At 37.7% G+C, this 24708-nt stretch overlaps 2 protein-coding genes across 6 annotated transcripts in view; one reads left to right on the plus strand and one right to left on the minus strand.

The window, feature by feature from the left end:
• The first annotated feature begins 126 nt into the window (after window positions 1-126).
• Window positions 127-13341, plus strand: Trnt1 (tRNA nucleotidyl transferase 1). 3 transcript variants are annotated; one of them, XM_021164371.2, is made up of 9 exons: window positions 127-193; window positions 831-1004; window positions 4251-4444; window positions 5383-5521; window positions 7092-7218; window positions 8860-9053; window positions 9713-9966; window positions 10107-10389; window positions 12519-13341. In XM_021164371.2, exons 2-8 carry the CDS (start codon window positions 857-859, stop codon window positions 10353-10355), a joined length of 1305 nt encoding a protein of 434 aa, XP_021020030.1. In that variant the 5' UTR covers window positions 127-193; window positions 831-856; the 3' UTR covers window positions 10356-10389; window positions 12519-13341. The 3 variants fall into 3 exon arrangements, with proteins under 3 accessions (XP_021020030.1, XP_021020029.1, XP_021020031.1); XM_021164370.1 differs by having other exon boundaries at window positions 140-258; XM_021164372.2 differs by lacking the exon at window positions 127-193 and adding an exon at window positions 203-510 and having other exon boundaries at window positions 12519-13339.
• Window positions 9184-24708, minus strand: part of Crbn (cereblon) — a 22126-nt gene continuing 6601 nt past the window's right edge. For all 3 annotated transcript variants that reach the window (XM_021164369.2, XM_021164368.2, XM_029478428.1), the window contains exons 5-11: window positions 21689-21848; window positions 15289-15351; window positions 14264-14348; window positions 13757-13872; window positions 13330-13394; window positions 12575-12706; window positions 9184-11985 (exon numbers count right to left, since the gene is read on the minus strand). In XM_021164369.2, coding sequence (XP_021020028.1) covers window positions 11805-11985; window positions 12575-12706; window positions 13330-13394; window positions 13757-13872; window positions 14264-14348; window positions 15289-15351; window positions 21689-21848 — 802 coding nt within the window. In that variant the 3' untranslated portion in view covers window positions 9184-11804. The remainder of the gene's footprint in view (window positions 11986-12574; window positions 12707-13329; window positions 13395-13756; window positions 13873-14263; window positions 14349-15288; window positions 15352-21688; window positions 21849-24708) is intronic.

A 24708-nucleotide genomic window follows, 5' to 3' on the forward strand; every position in this document is an offset into this window, starting at 1 on the left:
GGACGGGGACGGGACACTGCCTGTCATGCGCGCAGGCGCAGGAGGAACTGGCCGCCACTTAGTAAAGCCTAGCCCCGCCCAGAGGAAGTGGGAGGGACGTGTAGTGGCTTCTCATTTGCTGCGACTCTCTCATGCGTGCTGACGTCACAGGTCCGCGACCCGGAAGTGCGCGTGCGGCCCGGGCAGCAGCCGGGTAAGCGAGTCCTCGGAGTAGGAGCGCCACGTTTCTAAGGCGCCTTGGCGACCTGTCTGTGCAGCGTGCGTCCGAACGCGCCCTTGGGAGATGGCGGGAGGTGGAGGCTGCTCCCTGTTCTAGGCGACGCCCGGTCTCTCTTCCTTGAGCCGTGGGCGGCGGTCGTATCTCAGGGCCGGTTTCCCGCAGTTTTCCAGAGTTAGGGGAGAAAGTCGCTGTCTCAGATACGCGACCGGCTTGAGCGTAGCTGTCCTCACGGCGCGCTACTTTTCTTGGGGTCCTTTAAGAGCTCCCACCTCTTAGAGGTCGAGCATACGGTGAGAATTGCTGAGGCAACCCCGCAGAGTTCCAACTTGGGATGCTGTAACCTTGAGGCCTACCCTGGGTAGGGGAGGAGGGCGATGAGCACGTGTAACTGATGTGTTTTTGGAAACCTGCTGTTGCTGCCGATCTAATATTTTATTTTCTGGCACTCTAAATCCCTCCTGCTTTCCATATAGTAATCATAGCAAGAGTACTTGGGTAGCTGCCACCGAAGTGGTTTAGCGTTCCTGAAAGGATCACTTTCATATCGGACAACTTTTGTTGGCCCTCTTTTCGAAGTGTAATTAGCGTTAACTGTGTGTTTGCACCGTAGATGTGTGGTTGGCGACTTGTCTCCAGATGCAGAGCGTCCTGTATCCTTGGCACAGGCAGGTCCTGAGGTGTAGTTGGAGTAGATTGTGCCTTCTGAAGCGATACCTGTTTACAATGAAGTTGCAGTCCCCAGAATTCCAGTCCCTTTTCACAGAAGGATTGAAGAGCCTGACAGGTGAGAAGTTAAGGTTGCCCTCGGGGCTTTGGAATTGTTAACTGCAGAAAAGTCCGAGGCAGACATCTTTCAGTCAGTGTTGGGATATTTTTGTAGCGGCAATGAAAGACAGACCAACTTGGGGTATATTGAGAATGGTAGGAAGTTGACTGCAGCTTGAAGCACAACTTTTCTGTGTCCTCCAAGAAATTCCATTTACCATACATTATGTAATGAGATCCAAGAGCTTTAGATATGTGTTCTGAACAGAAGAGGAAACACGTGCTTGGGAAGTGAAGTGCCTGTCTGTTTCCGTAATTGAAGGAGCTGGGTTTTAAATTATAGAGTCTGATGTCATCTGATTTGTTAACACCGAAGCTCTGTTTTCCTTTGTTGTATTGCTCTCTGAGAGAACAGAAGGAAATAGATTTTTCCCCTTCTTTTTCTGTGTGTGCACCTAAAAAGCCTGTAAATCTAAATATAGAACTGCAATTTAAAACCTGCTGATATATCAAAAAAATGGCTTCCAGGAGTATAGTGTGTGGTTGTGTAAACCACCTCAGAGACTGACATGCACTTGAGGTGCCTTGTTATTCCTGGGATGACCAGGGTGCTTGTTCTGTGTTGAGCTCAGAAGGCTACTTATAGGAGTCAATAGTCTCTACTGTGTGTGTTCCAGGAATGCAACTCAGGTTGTCAGTCTTGGTGACAAAGACTTTTACTCAGACACCTCCTAGCCCTGGAAGTACTTTTAAATCAAACGGTAGGATTCTGCTGTCTCTCTTTGCTTTGTAATTACTCCATAAATTATGTTGAAGAAACTGTGGGAAACATTGCCTGAATATTATGGTATTTCCAGGGCTGCTTTTCTACTCTTGCAATGAGATGATGGTATTTTAGGTGCCTACTGAGGAGAACATCAAGCTCAATCTAAGTTTATGATGCTGTCTACACTGTGATTTAATCAGAGTGAAAAATGCCAGAAATTCTCTGTCCAATAGAAACTAAAATGAAATGAATGAAATTAATAGTGTATGTAGAATATATCTAGCACATGAAACATGTCTATCAAACTCAACATTTCAAATGCTGAGTAAACAAACACTGCAGATATAACAGCTCCAATTTGGGCTAAGTGAACCTGTTACATTTTCTCATATCTTCTCCCAGCCCTACTTTTCCTGTTCTCTGTTGCCTCTTCTTTAGAAACAATATTAGAGATGTTCAGTATTATAGGTTTTTGAATATTTTTAAAGATATTTTCATTTCTTGAAAATTTCCTACAGTTTGATCAGAATCAAACTAATTCCTACTTTCTTCTCCCAAGTTCTTTTTTTTTTTTTTTTTTTAAATAATCCATCAACTCTAATTTGTGTTGCCCATATATTCCTACTTGTAGAACATGGTCATCTTACCAGAAGCCACACCCTTAAAGCCTTTCTTGCTATTTTCTGTAAGTGGTTGATGTTACTGGACAAGATTAAACAAGGTGTTAAGCTGCCTGGAGTGAAGTACTCAAAGCATATAAAGTTGGAAGTAAACCACAAGGAGAGAGTTCAGTGTAGGTAAAGTGTGAAGCAACGATAAGAGAGAGATGAGATAAAAGTTGGATATGGGAGCCATTGTTTACTGTGCTAGAGAACTTAGACATCACAGTGATAATCTGGGAGGAGGATGTGCCTAGTATTTACTCTGGGGCTTTAGAGTAACCCAGCTATGGAGACTGGAGTTCAGGAGCTAGATGCTGGAGCAAGGAGGTAAAGAAGACCCTCGAGAGTTCTGGGTCAGAATGAGCCCAGAGTGTGAGGACTGCTCTAGGCGCTATAGGAGGCAGGTCCCAGTCTGGACAGCTTTTCAATTGTTTGGGACATGAACTCCATTAATCTTGTAAACATTGCAGATAGAATTTTTATATTTTAAAGACTCTTTAACTGGGGAATAGGTTGAGAGACTTGATTGAGAATTACGGGAGCGTGAACCCTTATTGTAGAGAGCTTATGGAAGGAAGTGTTAGCTTCTTTAAGAGCCCATGTTTACCTAAGGCAAGACTTTTTAGTCAAGCCACTTTAGAAAATCTACAGAGGGAAACAGTTTGATTAGAGTAGATGGAAGAGCGTGATATAACAGCACATGTTGAGGATTCTATCCTGAGTTGTAATTAGGGAAGGGCTTAGCTGAATTCAGGATCCCCAAGGATATGCTAAGCTGCTTCTTGCAGTAAAAGAAGAATGCTGTCTACACAGACCCACAAGAGGGCATTGGAACTGACTTTTTACAATGTTGGGACCTGGATTAGTTTGTTTAGAAAGAGTTTAGGAAATGGGATCTGCATAATGTTTTCAGAAAGTAGACATTATCTTTGGTTATCAACTTAAAATCCACAGCTCTCTTCTAAAAGGGAGCCATTTGGGTATCCGTATCGGAGGAAAACAGATTTAGGTTACCTAAAATTCCATCTTCAAACATGGAAGCAGGTTCATGAAGTTTTGTAGTTTTACAGAACAGAGTCATAAATCAATGCAAGTTTCAAATACACACTTGGGTGTACATTTGAGGAAGGTACAATGAAATGAGGGCAGCTGTTGTATAGGACCAAGTTGCTATCTGATGGCATTCTTAGCTTTTGCATGGATAAAAGCTAGTTGCTTGGTAGGCTATCTTTAATTTGTAGTTAGGTGATGAGAACTCAGATTAAAACTGACTGGCAAGCCAGAGTAATCCTTCATGAGCTGTGCAAGGCATCCTTGGATAGTGGTCATACTGTGTATAGCCCATGTGCAGATTGGTTTCAAACAGTATACAGTTTTATTTTTTAAGGGTTCTTTGCTATAATATTTTTCATAGGTTTCCTGCGTACGCATACTTTGTCTACATTTGTCCCAAAGAGAAATAGAAGACTTTGATTCTAAAGTACACACATAACACCATAGAGAAGCAAGCACAATTGTTTTATTGCTTGCTTTTCTGTTGATGATTATCATATTTATAGCGATGATTCTAGGTCATCTTGGAATTTTGAACTATCTTCCGGATAAGAAAGAAGTTTTCAAAGATCTCTCCTGCAGTTCTAAGGGGCAGTCTACAGTAGAAGAACCATTTCCGAAGAGAGGGCCTGCTTTCACTCTCATACAAGATTGCTCAGTTCACTGATCTCTACTATTTGTAATATATGACAAAACCTTGTGCTTATATGATCCTTAATCTTTAATCATACATTGCACTTAAAAAACAACAAAAACCAGACCAAACAAATCCTTCTTTCCTCAGAATTATTTGCCAAAGAGAATCATGAATTAAGAATAGCAGGAGGAGCAGTGAGGGATTTACTAAATGGGGTGAAGCCTCAAGATGTGGATTTCGCCACCACTGCCACCCCTACTCAGATGAAGGAGATGTTCCAGTCTGCTGGCATTCGCATGATCAACAACAAAGGAGAGAAACATGGGACTATCACTGCCAGGGTGAGTGCAGCTGACCCGACCGTACTGACTGTGGCATTCTGTGATTATTTGAAGTGTTTGTCCCGTTTTTTAAAAAGTCTCAATAGAAATGTCCATGCCACCTACCCTCTGGTATCTTCCATACTCTTTCATTGGAGCTACTTATATACGTTTGATACTTTTCTCACTTTACATTTTCTACGGTAAAACCAAGTAAGTCATCTCTCTTAGATTATGTTTGTAATTTGTAGGTTTGAAGATGCTCATCATTCCTGTGAGATAACTTCCTTGCCACCTCTCTCTCCACAGCAAGCACATATAATCCTCCTTTGCCTGCCTTTCTAGGGTATTGATACTATAGTTTTTCATTAATTCAGGGTTAAAGTTTGCATGTATGACTTATTTATAGCTGCATTCTGGAACTATATTATATTCAGGCAGGTCTTTGGATTGTTCCTCAAGGCACTACTCTCATCATGAGAACAACCAACTCCATCCTTCCCTCATTGAATGAAACTAATTTGTGTTTGGTTAACAAAACAATCCTTTTAAAAAGAGGGAGTATGATTTACAATAGGACATAAACTATTTTATAGTTGTATCTTAAGTTTCAAAAGTTATTGTAAAAAGTTTTAAATATATGTTAGTGAAATTGCCTAGCAACGAATTTCCTAGAATATATCTCCTTTGTTAAATGTACATATGATGTACATTAAAATAACTATAAAAAATATAGTGTGGTAAATACAGAAACTAGTGAGAAGTTTGTGGGGCCAGTGTCATGACTCAGTAGGGAAAGGCACCTGCTCCCAAACCTGACAACTTGAATTTTGTCCCCAGAACCCCAATAATGGAAGGAGACAACAAATTTGGGCAAGTTGGCCTTAGCTGTGGCAAACACTTGCATACTTATGCTAAAAGTTCAAATGGTAACAACAAAAAGTTGTGTTTAATTTCAGCTTCATGAAGAAAATTTTGAAGTTACTACACTCCGAATTGATGTTACCACTGATGGAAGACATGCAGAGGTAGAATTCACAACTGACTGGCAGAAAGACGCTGAACGAAGAGATCTCACTATAAATTCTATGTTTCTAGGTAATCTCTTGGGAAGATAGGACTATTCTGTTTGAGAGCCTCCTTTCTGTGTTAAGCCTGTGTTTAAGCCTGTGCTATAGAGATGTTATCCATCATTTACGTTGAACCTATCAGGGTCTGTTGGCTGAAGTTAACATCACTACCTGGAAACTGGAGTGTTTTTGTCAGTTTCCATTTTAGTACTGTAGTGAAGATTAGGAAGTAACTGTCAGTGCTTAATAAGAGAGGGGAAAGGAGGGAGGGAGGGATTAATAGGCTCACAGAGTCCACCCAGAGTGCCTGCTTTGTTACAGCCTGTTATCAGATTACCCAATCTGAGGGAAATCTGACAAGCTTTTCAAGAACTTGTATTGTGACTTAAGGCTGAAATGTTATTTTTTAAGATTTCTGGATTTTAATTTTTTTAACCTGTTTTTTATTTATATGGTCTGCTTTTTGTTTCTGAATTTTGAGTGTGTGTTCAGATCATCTTAGAAACACTTCTCAGTGTCTTAAATGCTGAGCTAATATGTATTTTGCCATCTTGGTCTGTTTATTTCAAAACAACTTTTGCATATTAGGAAAATTAGCTGTTAGTATTTTGGTACTGAAATAATTTTCCCCAGAAATTTACTCAAGCTTGTAATTTTTCCATTTTTTTCTTTTTACCAATAAGCTTATTTATATTTTCTAAAAAATGAAAACTTTTTATTGAATCTTTTTGTAAAGTGCACATCGTGTACCCCAATCCTACTCATCTTCCCTCCCCTTGTATCAGCCCCACGCCCTTGTAACCTCCCGACAGAGGAGGAAAAACCTCTTTGTGGAAGCTATAGTGTGTCTCACAGTAGACCATTTTGTCCATACTTCTTTGCTTGCAAATCTTCACTACAAAAGTGATTCCTTGGTCTGGTACATGGCCTCCGGCTTGTGCTACACCATCAAAACCTCACTGGGACTCATCTTGGATATCCTGTTGTTACCTGTGTCATGGAGATCTTGTATCCTTGGTTTTGTAGAACCAGCCTCTTCATATGCTCCAGCAGCTCATGGATGGAGTAGATGTTTTTACTACTATGTCTGTTACAGTGTTTTTAAAAGATTTTCTTGTTTCTGAATGTATGCAGGCGTGTGCACAGAGATTAGGGAAGGTACTGACTATTCTGCATTACTTTCCACTTGTTCCCTTGAGGCAGGGTCTCTCCTGCTATTCTTATTTTTATAATATCATTTCTTATGTTTAGAAGATTATCTAATGCTCTTTAGGTCTCTCCTGTTATTCTTATTTTAGGAATATTAAGTCTTAAGTTTAGAAGATTATCTATTGCTGTTTATATTCTATGTCTATCTGCTGTTCTATCTGGTGTCTTCCCTTCCATCCTACTGTACACAAGTGTGGTAAATTGATTGTTTTTTCTTGAAGGTTCTGTCTCTCATTTAATAGTAATATATATGAATACTGGTACAACCTAGGTTTTCATTTTTAACTCTTACTCTTATTGAACTTTACTGTTTGTGGTAGTTTTCAGATATTTTTTCTTCCCACTAAATCCTTGCTAATGATTTTTCTTCCCTCTTTTCTGATGAATAGGTTTTGATGGCACACTGTTTGATTACTTTAATGGTTATGCAGATTTAAAAAATAAAAAGGTTCGATTTGTTGGACATGCAAAACAGAGAATTCAGGAAGATTATCTTCGAATTTTAAGGTATTTCAGGTAAGAACTTATACATTTCAACACTAGAAAATTTCAGTTTTTCGTGTCACCCTGAGACACCCAAGTAGCTGTTGAGTAGCATTCTGTGGCTTTTATTCAGAAGTATAATCAAACCATTCTTTGTAGTATGTTTTATATAAAAGCTTTAAATTATTAATGTCTTTTCCCTTCATTGATCCTACAGTTTAAATTCTTACCACAGGCCAGGTATTGTGCTCGGTGATCTTACTACAGAGAAATGACTTAAACTGTGCCCTTAAGGAGTTAGAGTCAAGATGTTCTGGAACATATTTGGTGCCTCACCAAAAAATGACAAAGAGAGTGCTATCAAGTGGTACTTGAGATACTTAAAAGTTGAAGAAACCGGCTAAGTGTGAAATGCAGTGATAGTTGTGTGGGTATTAGTGGTTTTAAGTTTTGTAGATTTTCAACTGAGGCATAAACACTAGCTATACATGTATATATAATGTCTTGATACATTGGTATTGAAGGTAAACACATCTCTTCCCTCAAAGCTATCATGTTTAGGATAAAAGCATTCAATCCCCTTCTATCTATTGGTTATCTATAGTCCCTCTACTTTGCAGCAGTGATGAGAATGTCATCTGTGTGTGTCCTTGTACTTTAGTCCTCATGGGTAAGTCAACTAACATATCCTAGTCCTCAGTTTACCCTAGTTTGGGTACGTGTGTATTATGCATTACTTGGCTTTTTGTGTCCAGATTATTTAACTCTTATCTCTAACTCTATTGTTATAAATGACAAGATATGGTGGTGGATATGCCTATAATCCTAACACTGAGGGATCCTAAGGCATGGTCATGAGTTCAATGCCATCCTTGGCTACACACTGAGTTTGAGGTCACTGTACCACATTTTTGGTGTGCTCCATTTTCTGTCAGTGGATCATCAGTCCAGTTTCATTTCTTGGCTGTTTGTTTTCAAAAGTGAACCACAGTGAACACAGGAGAGCCAGGATCACATCCTGACACAGACTTGACTGCCTTTGAATATATAAACTCTAGGGTGCATCTCTTTTCTGTCTTCAGAGGAGCTGCCCCAGCTTTAACAGGACCTGTACTAGTTTATTTCAGGTTAGCTTTGCAAGTAGGTTTCTGTATAACTTCTGTCTCACTTGTGCTATTCTTACTGGAATAAGATCCTATAATTTCATGTGCATTTGAGTTTCTTCTATAATCTAATGCCTCATCAGATGTACCATTCATTTTGTAGGTTGTATCTTGATAATTTCTTACCAGTAAATTTTTTTTAAAAAATCCAAATTTTAACCTTTAAGGAAAAAAAATCAAACCCCTCTACCTAGCTAGGGTACATCTAGTAACATTGTTCACTGATGAGATCAGAGTCTGTGTAGCATAGCGTATTTTATCAATAAATCCAAGTTTTCTAAACTTGAGTCTATGCAGTCTGTTAATAACAGACCAAACATCAAGATTTAAAAGTGTAGCATTGTCTATGGTTGGTTGATACCTCAGCTAGATGTAGATGGGACAACCCTAGTAAAAATGGAAAATATTGATCCAGGCATGTACGTGTACAGAGGTAACACAACTCTTGAGGATATTTTTTTCTCTTGTAAAAAACTTAAACAAAAAGGGTCACACATCAAATATCTTACAGGTTTTATGGCAGAATTGTCGACAGACCTGGTGACCATGACCATGAAACTCTAGAAGCAATTGCAGAAAATGCCAAAGGTTTGGCTGGAATATCAGGAGAGAGGATTTGGGTAGAACTGAAGAAAATTCTTACTGGTGACCATGTAAACCATTTGATCCACCTGATCTATGATCTTGGTGTGGCTCCTCACATAGGTGAGAACAGGTTATAATTTCTAGCAATAAAATACCTAGTGTAAAAAGTATTGAAGTAAAATGTCCTGTGTTACATACATACCTAAGGAATTTAAAGTAGTGAAATGAAATTCTGAGATAAACTTTGGGATTAAAGATGGAAATAGTTTATTTATTGGTAAAGAATAGTTCAGAGAGAACACCTGAATTTGATGAAGCTTACTGGTTTTGCAGGTTGGGTTGGTTTATAATCACAAAGGGTTCAAAATAAAAGCTACTTCATAGAGAGGAGGAGGAAGCAATAAGTTAATGTATAATAAGCTCTTTCACAAAACACTTAATATATAGAAAGGAAATTAATAACTATAGCCAGTATATTTTAGACAGTAACTTTGTTTTACAAGAACATACAATTGCTGAGTAGGGAATGTGTGCAGACAGGAAGACTGACAAGGCATATGTTGGTACCTGATATGATCACAGCTCCTGAGCTTCACAAGACATGTTGCTACAGGAAACAAGGACATGATAGTTTTCCTCTAGGAGTTAAGGGAGTGACAAATGGGCTGATAATAAGCAGTGGAGAAAGAGCACTACACATTCTTAAAAATCTGCATAGTTTAAGAGATGAGTGAGGGTTTTGTAGTTAAGAAAAAATGACTTTTCTCTTTTGTTTACAGGTTTACCTGCTAATGCAAATTTAGAAGAATTTAACAAAGTCAGTAAAAATGTTGAAGGCTTTTCACCAAAACCAATGACTCTTTTGGCTTCTTTATTCAAAGTACAAGATGATGTCACAAAATTGGACTTGAGATTGAAAATTTCAAAAGAGGAGAAAAACCTGGGTTTATTTATAGTTAAAAACAGGAAAGACTTGGTTAAAGCAACAGATAGTTCAGAACCATTGAAACCATACCAAGACTTTGTTATAGACGTAAGTACGTATTAGGTTTGAGCAGAAAATAGTTCTCACTAACTAGAGAAAAGTAACTTTTTCACATTGTAGATTTGATGTATTTAAATAGTAGAATGAAATTGTGAATGTTTAGTATGTGATAAAACTGTGTCATTTAGTCTAGGGAACCAGATGCAACTGCCCGTGTTTGTGAGCTGCTGAAGTACCAAGGAGAGCATGGTCTTCTCAAAGAGATGCAGCAGTGGTCTGTCCCGCCGTTCCCTGTGAGTGGACATGACATCAGGAAAGTGGGTATTTCTTCAGGGAAGGAAATTGGGGCCCTGCTACAGCAGTTGCGTGAACAGTGGAAGAAAAGTGGTTACCAAATGGAAAAAGATGAACTACTAAGTTACATAAAGAAGACCTAAATTATGAGCTCTGCATCAAACAGTGGAAGTCTTGGTAAGACTGGTTTTCTCTCCTCCTGTGTCTTACTGAAACCCTAAAAAACAGCATGAGTGTAGGTAGAAAAACTAAGCTCAAGTCTCCCTCCTGAATTTCCCAACTCTTTTGGAGCAGTGCCAGGTGAGAAAAGTCAATGCTGTTACTTATTTAAACTGGCTGTTGATGAGAAGCTATGCTGAAATAACTTAGTTTATGTTTTCTTAGTGGTTTCCTGAATGAGTCCACAATAGCATCTATTTATAACAGGATTGTTCTGATTTCAGAAAGTTGAAGGAATAACAGGAGGGCTTCTGTTGAGACTCTTGCCTTTATATCAGGTGCCACAGATAGTGAACACATTATTTTACTAATTAGATGGATATGGCTTAGATTTCTGATAGTTATCTCTGTGTACTGTACAAGTAAACAGCAGCTTTTGGATTTTGAATTTTCTTGAAGTCAAATAGGGGGATGTTCTATAAAAGGGCGTGTCAAAATCTACTTCACCCAGGTCAGTAAATACCTGGATTTTAAACTATGGAGTTTCTGCTGTTGTCATCTGCACAGATGGAGTGACATCAAAGCTGCTATGTTGTGTAAGATTCCTTTAAACAGTCCTATCTGAAAGTAATGGTAAACAGTATATGGATCATCAGATTATACTGCAGCAGTAAAGACATACTTCCCCACTTCATCACAGCAGCTTGAATGAAACACAAGTAGAACTTTTTAAAAAATGACATTAAGGAGCAGCCTATTCTTTAGTTACATTTTATTACGTACTTACACTTTTAAGTATTCGACTTGATTACTTTGACATAATTCAGCCAAATAGAATAGATTTGGATATAGGTATTAGTGTTGGCCAGGTTTATGTAAATCTGTTTCCTAAACGGTATAATCCTAGAAATATATACTGTTCACTTATATTTGCAAATACAATGCAAAATGGACATAGACATTAGTTACAGGGATCTAGCACATCACAGGCTCATCAAATACATGGTGCAAATGCTGCTATTCCTGCTCAGACTGCTTAGTTTACTCTTTAATATGTCCAAACTGTACAGACGAGTCTCTCAGACAAGCTAAAGACAATTGCACTGCCTTGCCTCTATCTTATGCTTACCAACCCAGTTTCTGGAGCAGTCATCATTTAGAGCAGTGGTGCCCCTATCCTGTTCCATACCCATTCCCATTATTTCAACTGTGTTTTCCTATCCTGTCATGACATAGACTCAACAGGATAATCAATGGCACCAAGCTACTAAAAAGCAAGTCCTTCTGAATCCAACCTTATGTTTTATACTGCTTTCTCATTCCCTAAATATGCTCTTGAACTTGGTAGGCAAATGCTGTAACCCACTATACACATAAACCAGAGGCAGTGATGTCTGAGCAGATCTGTCAGGAAGTCACTCCTACAGGTGCACTTATAAACAAAGTATTACTTTGTCTGGACTTATTTCATCTTCAGTCTCTGGAATTGTGGGTAACAGAGCAGAGCGAGTTAAACCCCAAAATTTTTGAGGTGACATATCTTTTTTTGTGGCTGTAAATTTCCATCCAATATGGCTTGCACAGATCTTGCACTGGGCAATGGTCCATGCATACCTATAAAATGAAGGAAAGATATAAGTTAAAACCTATTTTTAACCTTTGTACTAGGCTTGTCATGCGATTTCTCTTACACCTCAAATTTACAAAGCCACCCTGTTACAATTGGATAATTTATTACTGCACGCGTCTATATGTTGCTGTTTGCTCCAGCTTTAACCTCACGGCTTTCTTCTACATTTCTGTTTGAAGGCGATGCAGGAGAGCATGAACCCCTGGAAAACAAGGCACTTCTGCTCTCAGGGTACCATTTTTCTCAGGTAGAGGATTCTGCATATACTGTTTAACATTGGCATATTAATGTTAGCTTTACAGTCCTCAAGAATGATGCCAAATAAGAGGATTTTCTTCAAGGATAATAAGTCACTAATCCCTAAATCTTCTGCCACTTCCAAAGTAAAAGGGAGAGCAAGGTTAAAGCAAGCTGGAGGAAGCAGGATTTACTGGTTTCTACATCTCATGTCCCTGCTTTTAACCCATTCATGAAGCGATCTAACTATTCCTGTCCTGTTTGTTTTCTATCTTCCTAGAAACTTCATCTAAGATTAAATGAAGAGTCAACAAAAAAAGTAAACAGCTGTATTACCCGGGAAACCAGCTGTGCACTGTAGAAGGCCGGCCTATCAGATTCAGATTGGATGCTTTATACACAGTCAGTGTCTCATGTACATATCCATGAGGATTCACATATGCTGCCATTGGACCACATAAGGATAAACTACAAACAAAGAAATAATGTGGAGAATAAGACAATGAAAAGAAAAATAGTAATCCCAGTTTTTTACTTATTTGGGATATAAGTTATACTTTTTAACCTTTGAATTTTAGATATTATATAGTACTTTGGGTAAAATGTAAGACAAGTATACAGGAGGTTGGCAGATATTCTATTGCTTGAAAATGTTTTTTGATGATTCAAAGGTAAATATATCAGTGTTTACAAAGCCTAGTGAGGTCATGTTTTCATCTTTGGACATTTAGTTACTTTACCTACATATCAGTTTCCTTACCTTCTTGATGAATTCTAATGAATTCATCAAAGTGTTAAGTTTCACAGCATCAGCACATATTCAGAGACCCAATTTTGGTCCTGTGTAGCAGAACTAGCTGAAGTGTAATGCTTGAAGCATTCCTATTATGCTTTAAGATAGGATGTGTCTAAACAAAAATTGAGGGAAAAAAGACTGAATTACAGATGTTTCCAGGCTGTAAGACAGCCTTCCCTGTGTTTATCTTCTTTACTGAGTATATTTTTAGGCACCGGAGAAAATATGGAAAGTAGAACCACAGAAGGGAATATGGAAATATATTGAAAGATTAAAAATGTAATAAAGATCTTACCTAAATATTTCATTCTTTGTTGTTATTTCTGTTTCTTGACATTGTTTACAGCAAAGGGAAGTACACTACAAAGGTTAAATGGAGAAATAGGCATGTTACCCAGATGATGAATAAACCTTTCTATGGCACTAATGTCTTGAGCTGTAGATCATACCTAAGCAGGCAAATTTATATTATGGACTGCAAAAATAAATGGTTCAAATTTTCACACTGGATATACCTTATTCAAAGTTGGACAAGACTTTATAGTTGATACATAAGTTATAAAGCATGTCAGATTAGAGATGTCTTTTACTGCAAACTGTAGCAGGTAAACAAGTACTTGTAGCATCTGATTGTATTACTACACAGTCAAGGTAGCTTGTGATCTCTCTTATGTGTCTATGTAGCCTGACTGACTAAATGATGACATGGAGTCTTTACTCACTTTGTTCATGATGTCTAATTCACAGCGAAGCCGTTGAATAGCACTGCCAATTTTAAGGAGCTGAATTCTCAATACATCATCAATAGGAAGACAAGCAGCTACTCTGTAAGAAAAGTCTTAAAAGACAGAGAGAGGTTTGCAGGCTTTAAACTTAGGAGTCATTAATATATACTTAAGTCACTTTAAGTCAAACATATACTTGGAGTGACTTATAAACAAATAGAGATGACATATCAAAGTACGTCATGGAGCCAGCTTCACTTGTAAAGGCTCTATAGAGAACAGGAAGTATCTACATGAGAGTCACTTCTGCAATTCAACTTAAGTTAGAAAATTAACAGTAAGGATTCCATTGTAGCTTGCAATATTAATTTCTTTTTAAAAAATGTTCAAACTAAAAGAAATCTAAGTGCCTTTTCAGAATTCAAAGGGTGGTTTAAACTAAGGACTATTTAAGGCTTGTTTCCCCTTTACCAACATGCCAGAGATAGCAAGTACTTGCCATACCTATTGGATTTGCAGGAAGAGAATCATCTTTGAGATTTTCATCCCATTCACGTAGCTGTTTCTTAATTCTATCCATTAATGTTTCCTGGTTTAAAACAAAAGCCATAATGTTTAGCCCTTAAAAACATACACTGGTACTAAACCTGAGACCAGGTACGATGTCTGTATTTTAAAGATGAAGCTGGTTGAATTTAAATCCCAGGCTTCTCGCCTTGAGGTTGTTTATTCCAAGGAGTACGATTCTAAATGCCTGTGGATGCTCTTGTAGGTTGCTGCTTGAACTGGTCCCTCTTGTAACTTTTCTCAAGTCCTTTTCTGACTTAGTGCAAATCGCAGTGTGTTCCTGTAGTAATAACATTTGCTATCTACACATTCCACTTGACAACTAGTTTTTATAAAAAGTGCTGTCTGGCTTTTTCTAGGCATTAGCACACTTTTACAGACTGCATTTAAGCCTTTGTGATGACTCAAAGGCTGCTGAAAGGCAGAGGCCAAGTCCATTTCCCTTCAGTGGTATGTACATCATACATGCTCAAATTTACTTGTTTAATTTTTCTGGTTTTTTTAGATTTCTTGGCAGGGGTTTACTAAGAAATACATTTGTTTAATGCTTACTATGCGTTAACTATGCCCATCTGTCCCAGACCAGTGTAACTGGCATCGGGCTTTGAAGGCAGTCTATTTGTTTAAAATCAAGATTCTTTACCCTAGTATTGATTCTTATTGGGTTTGTAAGCAGGGACACTGTACTCCTGTACCTGACACGCATAAGCCTTTGCAGATGCACATGCTAGTTAATGATGCAGAGATAAGCAAGAATATCCTTGCTTGGAAAATATATTCTTACTTTCACATGACCCTTTATAATTTTAGTAACCAAAGTTTGCCATCATATTTTGCTAAGTTATAAGTTATAGGACTACAAAAATTCAAATAAAAGGCAACTTCCCAGTAACACCTGCCTATTTTACTTTAATAAATTACAAGTACTGAAGTAACATGCAAATTTCCGTCAAGTTACTTACAGCGTCATATAATGAATACAGCCAGCGAGGCCACGATGTTAGATTTGCACAGTGAAACTTTCTCTGAAACAAAAAATGCCACTTATTAAAACTTAAGGGAAGGATTCTAATAATACAAATAGTAATATCTGAAAATTATTAGTCCTACAAAAACAATTCTAATTTTAAAAAGATAATCACCAACAGATTATTACCTCAAATGTATTCACAATCTCACGGAAGGTGATTATCTGAAATGTTTGACAATTACATTTTCATGCTTTTGAAAGACTTACAAGATCTGGAACCGAGATGTAAATACTTTCAGTACCTTAATGACAAGGAGCCACTCTGAGAAATGCTGTTCACAAAGTACACGCAACACTGCCTGAGTGTTGAAACTATACACCCACACTACTAGACTATAAGCTCACATGGCATATGGCCTGAATATGGTAGGCAACTAAAACACAATACTATAAACTAAGCTTTAACAAGTATAGAAGAATAAATGCTATGCTAATATAGGACCTTTACCATGGATGGATTAGTTATTATTCTGAATAGAATTAGAATAGAATTAATAATTCTATTAATTATTCTGGTATTTAAATATTGCTACAGACTATATGTAACACATTAAATATATCATTATTTTCTTCAGTAATCTTAGCCAAGATAAATTCAAGTAGAGAGTTTAGAAGTGTATTTCAAGGGAATAAGACTTTGTTTGCAAATATTTTACATGGTAGAGAGAGATTTTCTGAAGCAGCCATTGGTATTTTTCTTTCAAGTATCAATATAGACACTCGAAAGAAAAAAAAATATAGCTTGGCATAAACTTCTATCTCATCCTACCTAAAAATGATCTGGTGGTTTCCTACTCCTGCTTATCTCAGGAGTCTACCCTCATGAGCCAGAGCAAAAGACTTAGGTCCTCTCCGGGAAGTTGTTCTTTTCTTCTAAGACCATGTATCTAAGGACAAGCATTAATGTCATAGTTGTTACACATTTTTAAAAAATGTGCTACCAATAATTAACACATGACTAATGAGTAATTATCATGAAAGCCATTAATACCATGGCAAGAATTTCATCTTCTAATACCAGAAGGTTACTGAAGCATCTCCATTTTAAAGGTAAGTAAAGGCAGGCCCAGGAGGTCACAGATTTCATAATCAAGTAGCTAGGATTTAACCAGTATTTATTCAATGTGTTGATCATTTTTGTGTATTTGGGATATTATCTATATTATAAATAACATTAAAAAGTAAATCACAGCCCACGAGGCTTATAATTTTGGGAAAGAAGTCTACTTCCTAAAATTAGAAATTCTTTAAATTACAAAATAACAGGAAACCAAGAAAAAGTTTCTCTTGAGGTGGTTGGTGGACACATGTTCAACTAGGGAGTAAAACATACTTTCATATTAAGATGATTACTTAGGTAGCATCAAGGCATTACACAATGTAGTGCAAAAGTGTAATTTGACACAAGATAAAGAGAAGCCCAATGCATTTATTTACATAATCATAAGCAAAAGATAAATGGCATCTTTAACATAGTAACAGGAACGCATGAACAATGCCATCCTTTTGCATGGCCCCCATATAAACAAGCTGGTGTCTCAATTCCCTCTGAAGCAAAGGACTTCTAAAAATCTTTATTCTGTACAAAGAAATGTGTTTAATATGTTTTTAACAGTAATCACACAAATGGGAGAACTGTTAGTTCTTACAGAGCAACATCCTGAACTCAACACTGGTCCTCTTGACTTGCCAGCACAGGGAGTGACTTCTCTTTTGTGTCAGTGCTGTTGGTAACATTCAGGAGCTCACAGGTGCTCCTAAGGGTTACTCTGTAAAACGGTTATCCTTTAATAAACCTGTAATCCTAGCCAGAATGTTGAGGTGTTTAAGGGGATAAGGACTGCCATTCAGGGAACCACGTTTACTGATGATAGCACATAAAACGACCCTTAAAATGAAACTGTAAGAAATTTTAAAAATTGTGAAAAGTCTATCAAATTCACAATGAAACTGATAAGATAATGGGGAAAAAAAGCTAAAAGTAGTCATTCTACTGACTTCCTTTACATGGGCACAAAGATATTTTTGGTTTGGTTTCCTATTACAGTGATCAAAGTAAATGATAAAACTTATTTAAATGAATTGAAATTAACAATTTTTTGCTTTTCTCTCATTGATCAAATTTCTTTTAGTACTGAGAGCTGGTTTGATCTTTACTGTTCCAGTGTTTTATTACTGGTAGCACAAATATATATGCATATGTGTGCAACGGGAAAAAAAGTCTTTGTGGTATATAGCTGAATACTTAGGAAGTTTCACTAAAAAGTAGCAGTGAGAAGGCCAGAGACCCTATTTGTAGTCAGTGTTTACCAAGTTGAGAAAGCTACAACAGTACAGATATATAGAGAATAACAGGAGAATAAAAGTTAAAACCTATCTGATCCAAGGTGAGCACTTGGATCACTTTGAGGCATAAACTCTTGGCCAATGTTACAGGGGCAAACAGCCCTCTGGAGATAGCGGTGCTCATACTAGAGTGAATATGGACTCCTGGTTTTTCTGTTTGTTTTTGTTTTTCAAGACAGTTTCTCTGTATAGCCTCTGTAGACCAGGCTGGTCTCAAACTCAGAAATCCAGCTGCCTCTGCCTCCCAAGTGCTGGGATTAAAGGCGTGCGCCACCACTGCACAGAGGACTCCTGTTTACAAGCGAAAACTATGTGCATACCTTTTCTTAGGAAGTTACTAGTTACAATTTAGAATAGTAAGGCAGCACACTAAACTATCCTTACATAAAGTAAAAACTCCCTGTAAAATAGCACACCAAAACCAAAACTAGCGGATGACAGCCGAGAGTGAGGGGAAACAAGTGTGATTACAATGACAAAAATCATGCTGGTAGGAAAAAAATATAAACAGAAACTTCATAGACAAACACACAAGGCCCTTAAATAAAATGCTAAAAGTAAATATGCAAGTTAAGTTCATAAGCCAGACTTATCAAGTCAACCAACGTGGTTGTGTGCTGTGAAACCATGGGAACAAGGAATAGTAACAGTATGAGCATCTTTTATAAGGGGCTGTTAAAGTCCACTCCAAGCTCTTGTCACCTCACTATCAATGCTGAGCACATGTACCTGTGCAAAAACAATCTGGACATTTCCTGCAGGCTCAAGGAGGCCTTGGTGTGTTGTTACAATGTAACTACATAGCCTCAGCTACAGCTTTAAAAAAAATGTCTGTCAAAGGATAAGGAAAAGTTCCCTGAAAGACACTGTTAGCAAAGAGGAGGATAGTGGCTATCCTTTTACATAATGTATAAGAAAAATGCATCTCCCTATCTTTATTCACTCACGAGGACTAAATGCTAGCCTTTGGGAGCATATGTGAGGGCCCTGCCTTTGTAGGTCAGTGCTCATTACTACCCTGCTCTACAGGATGCACAGGGGCACCCCTGTGGATGAACATTCAACACTCCACTTACTTTCTATTTCAGTCAACTCTTGCAATTAACAGGACAAGTCTTATGTATGGATAAGCTTTGGGTAAAGAGGTAAATTCAAGTTTCCCATCCAACACAACCTCTTCCAATCATGATAGTGAGTTTAGAAAGGTACCATAATTTAACAGTAAAAAAGAAAAGAAGAAAAAGTAAATGCCAATTTCAAAGCCCAGATATCAGGAAATCAATTCTCTATGTAGAATGGGTTTGAAGTGTTTCTCAATTAACTTGGCTAATGTTTTCCCCTTCTCAACATCCACCATGTTCAAGTGTGTGTATGTCTTATCAGGTCTCTACAGCTACTTGTCACATTGGGACACAGAACAAAACACTTAAGGGAGCTTCAACCCTATCTGAAGTGATCCGGGAGTAGTTTATACATGTTGAAGGTGAGCTGACTGTATCCCAGGAAGACCATGTTCTCCAAGATCCTTTATCTTCCTTATAAGAGGCTTGACAACTACCTTCAAATCATGCAAGCAGCCTCTCAACTCTGCCACCCTAACTCCTGCTCAGCAGTGGGAAAGGATGCATCCTTTGCGCTTTGCTCCATGGTGGGATGTACAAGTGAGTGTGAATAAAACCTTTGAAGACTGAACTGACCCCAGGTCTGTCTAAACCCAAGCAATGAATGCCCCATTTTTCAAAGTAATCGATTACCCGCTTACAAGCACAGTATGCAGACTTAGCAGCAAGTGCTGACCAACCAGCCCTGGAGCACTCCTGTTCACAGTCTATACTTTTTACACACAGAATAGGTCGGGTCTAAGAGGTACAACAAAGTTTACAAGTCACTGGGCACAATATACATTTTCTAAAAACAGTTTTTATTTTTATTTTTTTGACCTGAATAAGGAAACCTTTGAAACAATGTGAAAAATTCAAAAGCTGAAGGATTCTTTTTCTTTTATTCTCTTGTTCCTTCCTTGCTCATGCCCTACTTCCTGCTGAGGCCTTGGGACAATCAGCAAAGGGCTACTGAGGGCAAGTCTAGGATGACAGAGAAGACCACTCAGTAATGTCAGGCACCTGTCCCCAGATGAGCAGAGACCGATATTTGCTCTTTGAGCCAGTGAGCAAGCAATCCAGTTGTAAAGGAAAAAAAAAAAAAAACAGTGTTCAATGTAAGTATGTGGAGGAACTTCAGCCACAGGCTATGAGGAATTTAACCAATAAGTAACACAAATGGTAACGTTCCTAAGTTATGTTATGAACTGGAACTGAAGATCAAGTTTAGAATTCCAAGGTTCTGTAGGCCAGATAGGATTTGCTACACAGGGCCAAAAAGTCAGTTATTAACTACAGTCCCATCATACACTTAGAACTTTTCAAAGAGTTTAAAAAACAGATATAATTAAGAATTCCCATTACCATCCCAGCTTGAATTATAAATCTCAATATAAGTCCTGCTGAAAAAACAGAGCCACTGAATGGACAACTAAATATGGGCATGGCATGTAGGAAGCAAGCATCGATAGGAGGGATTTCCCACATAACCACTTCACTAGGAAATAAGTGGCAGACACAAAATTAAGCATTAAATAGCTTAATTTAAAAAGAAAAATAAAACCTCCTTGATAGAGTTATCTTTTGACACAGTCTAAGAATTATTTTCAAAAGCATTGTGAACATAATTCCCTGCTGTTGTATTGATAAATAGGGGTAGATACATTTAAAGTCTCTATGCGCAGTTTGGAAAAGGAAGTACTTTGTAGATAGACTGACTGAAAGCTGCCTTCAACGTAAGGCAATAACAATGTCAAAGCTTCAAAATATATTACTTTCATTATCCTTTCTGCTCGTGTTTAAGAAGTCTAATTAATACTTCTTAGAAACACTAACTAAAGCATGCCATACTATTCATGAATGGCTAACAGAATGGAGAACAAGAAAGGAAAATTAACTGTACACCCTAACAGTTATGAGACCATCAAACACAACCTCTCTAGAAACTAAAGACTAAATGTGATTGAACAGTGAAAAGAAAATGAGATTCTTGTCACAAAAATATTAATTCATATCAGTCTAGGATACCATGCTACTCACATCAAAATGTAAAGCCTGCCTACTCTAACTTAACAAAGAGTAAGGACTTTGATGTTTATAATGGAAATAACACTTTTGAACTTTTACAAAGTACTAAAAAAAAACCAAAACAACAACAAAAAAACCCAATTTATTCTAAACTTACAAATGAGCACATTTTTGAGTTTTGGGGAAATCATAAATTGCGGAAACGTGTTTGTACCTAAGGCTGTATTTACACGACCACCTACAGTGAAATGAGGCAGAAGAGCTTTCACTTTGGTCCTAAGAGGTGAAATCATTTAGCCAAAGAAATGCATGAGTAATGCCGAAGCAAATATAGTTGCGTCTCCTCAGCTGAGAGCAAATGTAGGGTCTTGAACATGCTAGGCAAGACCTCAACCACTGAGCTACACTCCTGCAGCAAAGAAGCAATTCCTTAAACTCACATCAATTTCTGGGTGGTAGGAAGCATGGAGAAAAATAACTGATAAGAATCTTTCCTCTGAAAAGCCCCAGGACAACAATCCTTTCTACTGCCACTGAATGCCAGCCCAAACAACTCTGTCCCTTCCTCAATGCAGCACTTAACTCAAAGCCAAATACGTGATCAGAGCTCCTATGGAAACTAAGAGCCACAGGCCAGTAATACATGCATGACAGGCATAAAATCAAAAACGTTTTATAATTGTGTAACATTTTACCACTACTGTAAGCTACTTTTCATAAATAACGGCCGGCGAATTATTTTTAAATCCATCTATGATCAAGGGAGCTACAGTGTCAACAGAATGTCACGAGAGTTGTGACTTTTTAAAAGCAATTTGTCTTCAGTTCTAGAAGACACATAAGAAATTAGCATCTCACCTTCTGGTATTTCTGCCACCATTTACATGAATACTGGTCTTCCCAAGAGATGGGTTTTGAAGGAAATATCTGGCACTTATTGAGTGATTCTAACTGAACTGCAGACATGGTTGACGGCAACACACACTCTGGCAAAATTTGCACTTTAGCTTGCTGGATTCTAAAATAAAGAGAATCAAGTATGTTGTTCATTTTTAAGATACACTAAGTTAAACTATAAGTTTCTCCACACAGAATAATTTTAAATATTAAGATTTGCTCAAGTTCCCCTTATTAAACAAATTGACCAAATGGTAACACATAAATATATACAAGAAATTCTCAACACAATTTTAATAAATCTTAATATAAAGCATGAGGTAACTTAAATATGGATTTCAGTCTCAGAATTAGAATCAAGAGATTATATATTTTAGATAAATATGCAGGCACAAATGAAGCAAAATTTATTTTAAAAACATCATACAGGCTACAGATTATCTTGACACATCTAATTTTTTGGATAATCTTAGATAATACAACTTTCTATCCCCTAATCTCTACACTGTGGGCTTCACAAACTCTTTGTTATTACTATCCAGAGAGCAAAAACAGAGAAAGAATGGACAAAACCCACACAAACTCTGGACAGTTAAGACTACAGCATTACAAATGTACCACACACACACACACACACACACACACACACACACACACACACACACACGGTTCCTAAAAAAAAAAAAAAAATTATTGTACCAAAGACACTGTGGAATCAACATTCTCTATGTTTGCAGCACCAGCTTTCAAAATTGGAGACGAAGTGAGTCTTCTTGGTCTTTATTCAACATGTCTGTGGTGCGTGCCTATGTGTCTGCGCATGTGTGTGTGTCTGCTGGATTTCCCTAATGTGTTTATGACAGTTACTTTGTGACTATAGTAACATCGTTTTATAACAAAGGTTATAAAAGCAAGTGAAATTGAGGAAAATCTGAAAACTTTAGGACTTTGCATTCACACCGACTAGGGACTATTTTTATCATGCTTGCAACAAGGACACAAGTGTAGATGGTTAATGTATAAAGAAAGTGCTGGAGCATCTACCTACATCCCAGTGGATCTGCAACCCTGTCTCTTCAAAACCAAATGTTACACTATTTTAATTTTTACTTAAAGTGTTTATGATATATAGTTCAAACTCTTTTAACTACAAATTACTTATCTCAGATATGACAGATAAGAAATCTTATAATTCCAGCAGAATATGAATTTCTCTTTTTCTGTATACTTCTAAGAAACAGTTTCTGAAGAGTCCTGAGTCAAATACACCCTTCTATTTCTTACTTTTAAAAAAGTGTGTGTGTGTGTGTATATGTGTGTGTGTATGTGTATATATGTGTGTGTGTGTGTGTATATGTGTGTGTGTGTGTGTGTATATATGTGTGTGTGTGTGTATGTATGTGTATATATGTGTGTGTGTGTATGTATGTATGTGTATATGTGTGTGTGTGTGTGTATGTATGTATGTGTGTATGTATGTATGTGTATATATGTGTGTGTGTGTATGTATGTATGTGTATATGTGTGTGTGTGTGTGTATGTATGTATGTGTGTATGTATGTATGTGTATATATGTGTGTGTGTATGTGTATATATATGTGTGTGTGTATGTATGTGTGTATATGTGTGTGTGTATGTATGTGTATATATGTGTGCATGTGTATGTATGTGTGTGTATGTATGTATGTGTGTATATATATANACATATATATATATGTGTGTGTGTGTATGTATATGTACATATTTGAAAAACAGACTTTTCAAAGGAAAGGCTAGAAGGTAACACTGCTTTTCATATATGAAGTGTAATTTAGGTTAAAAACAAAAACAGAAATTGAATCTTAAACTACAGATCTATTAGGGTTAAATTTCCAATGTCTAATGTACTCTGGTATAATGGTCAAAAGCTAGTTTGAAAGTCAGAATGTGGAACAAGTCAGCTATTTCTTATTTACTTGTATAATTCTGGGCAAGTAAGCTCTCTGATCCTTACGCTTATTCACTTGCCAAAAGCAGAGGCTGCCCTAGACCAGCTTCATGGTGTGCAGCCCTTGACTATTTTAAGTGACAGTGGACCAGCAAGGAAGTGGGGGCAAAGAAATCTTATTCCAGAGGGCCTTTCAGCTGAGACCCATCTTTCTGAGAGACCTTAATACATAGTAGAAAATGGAACACTAGAAACACTTCTCCTTTCCAAGGCCTGTCCACCTGTCAGTGTGGCATCAGCCTTCACTGGATTCTAGCCATGCTTCATGCTCTACTTTCTGACAGTGACTACTTCCAGCTTATGCTTTAGAGTTGCGCACAGTAATTACTGAAGTCACACACAGAAATATACTATCTCCCAAGTCAGTTTATTTTCTAGCTTCTAGAAAGTAATATTCAATGATAACCAATCTTTATCAAGAAGTAAATTAAAATTTGTTAGTGTCAAGGAAATGCACAGTAAGAAAGCAGTCAGTCAGTCACTGCAGGATAGACTCCGAGCACTTCTCCTTCACGCAGCGCTAACCCAAGCGTGGCCCACAAGAGTCTCATCTCAGTCACTTCCCCAGCAGCTTGTCTAAGGAGGGACTTAGGCATGGAGCTTCAGGAAGGTTTTGAATTTGTATAATAAAATGGTCTAGAGAAGGATCAAGAAAAAACCAAGCCACTCAAGTCTGCACACCCTATACAATTTCTTGTCCCAAATCCCTGCCTGCCTTGTATACTTTTGTTACTCAATATTCACAACAGTTTACAGTATGAGCATTACCAACAATAAATCCTGTCCTCCTGCAGCTTTTCTTGTTGATTCCTAAAAAACCTTCCAACCTTCTGGTGCTCAGATACCACATGGAATAAAGAAGTCTAACAGAACGTTCAATTCTGACCACACACTAGTGAATGATTCCCCAGAAACAGGTAGAACCCAAAGGCTGTCTCCTAAGACCTAACAGGTGCTTCCTGTGTGCCAGAGACAAGACATGACACCGGGTAAG

The sequence above is a fragment of the Mus caroli genome, chromosome 6 (assembly GCF_900094665.2).
Source record: "Mus caroli chromosome 6, CAROLI_EIJ_v1.1, whole genome shotgun sequence".
In the NCBI taxonomy this organism is placed as follows: domain Eukaryota; kingdom Metazoa; phylum Chordata; class Mammalia; order Rodentia; family Muridae; genus Mus; species Mus caroli.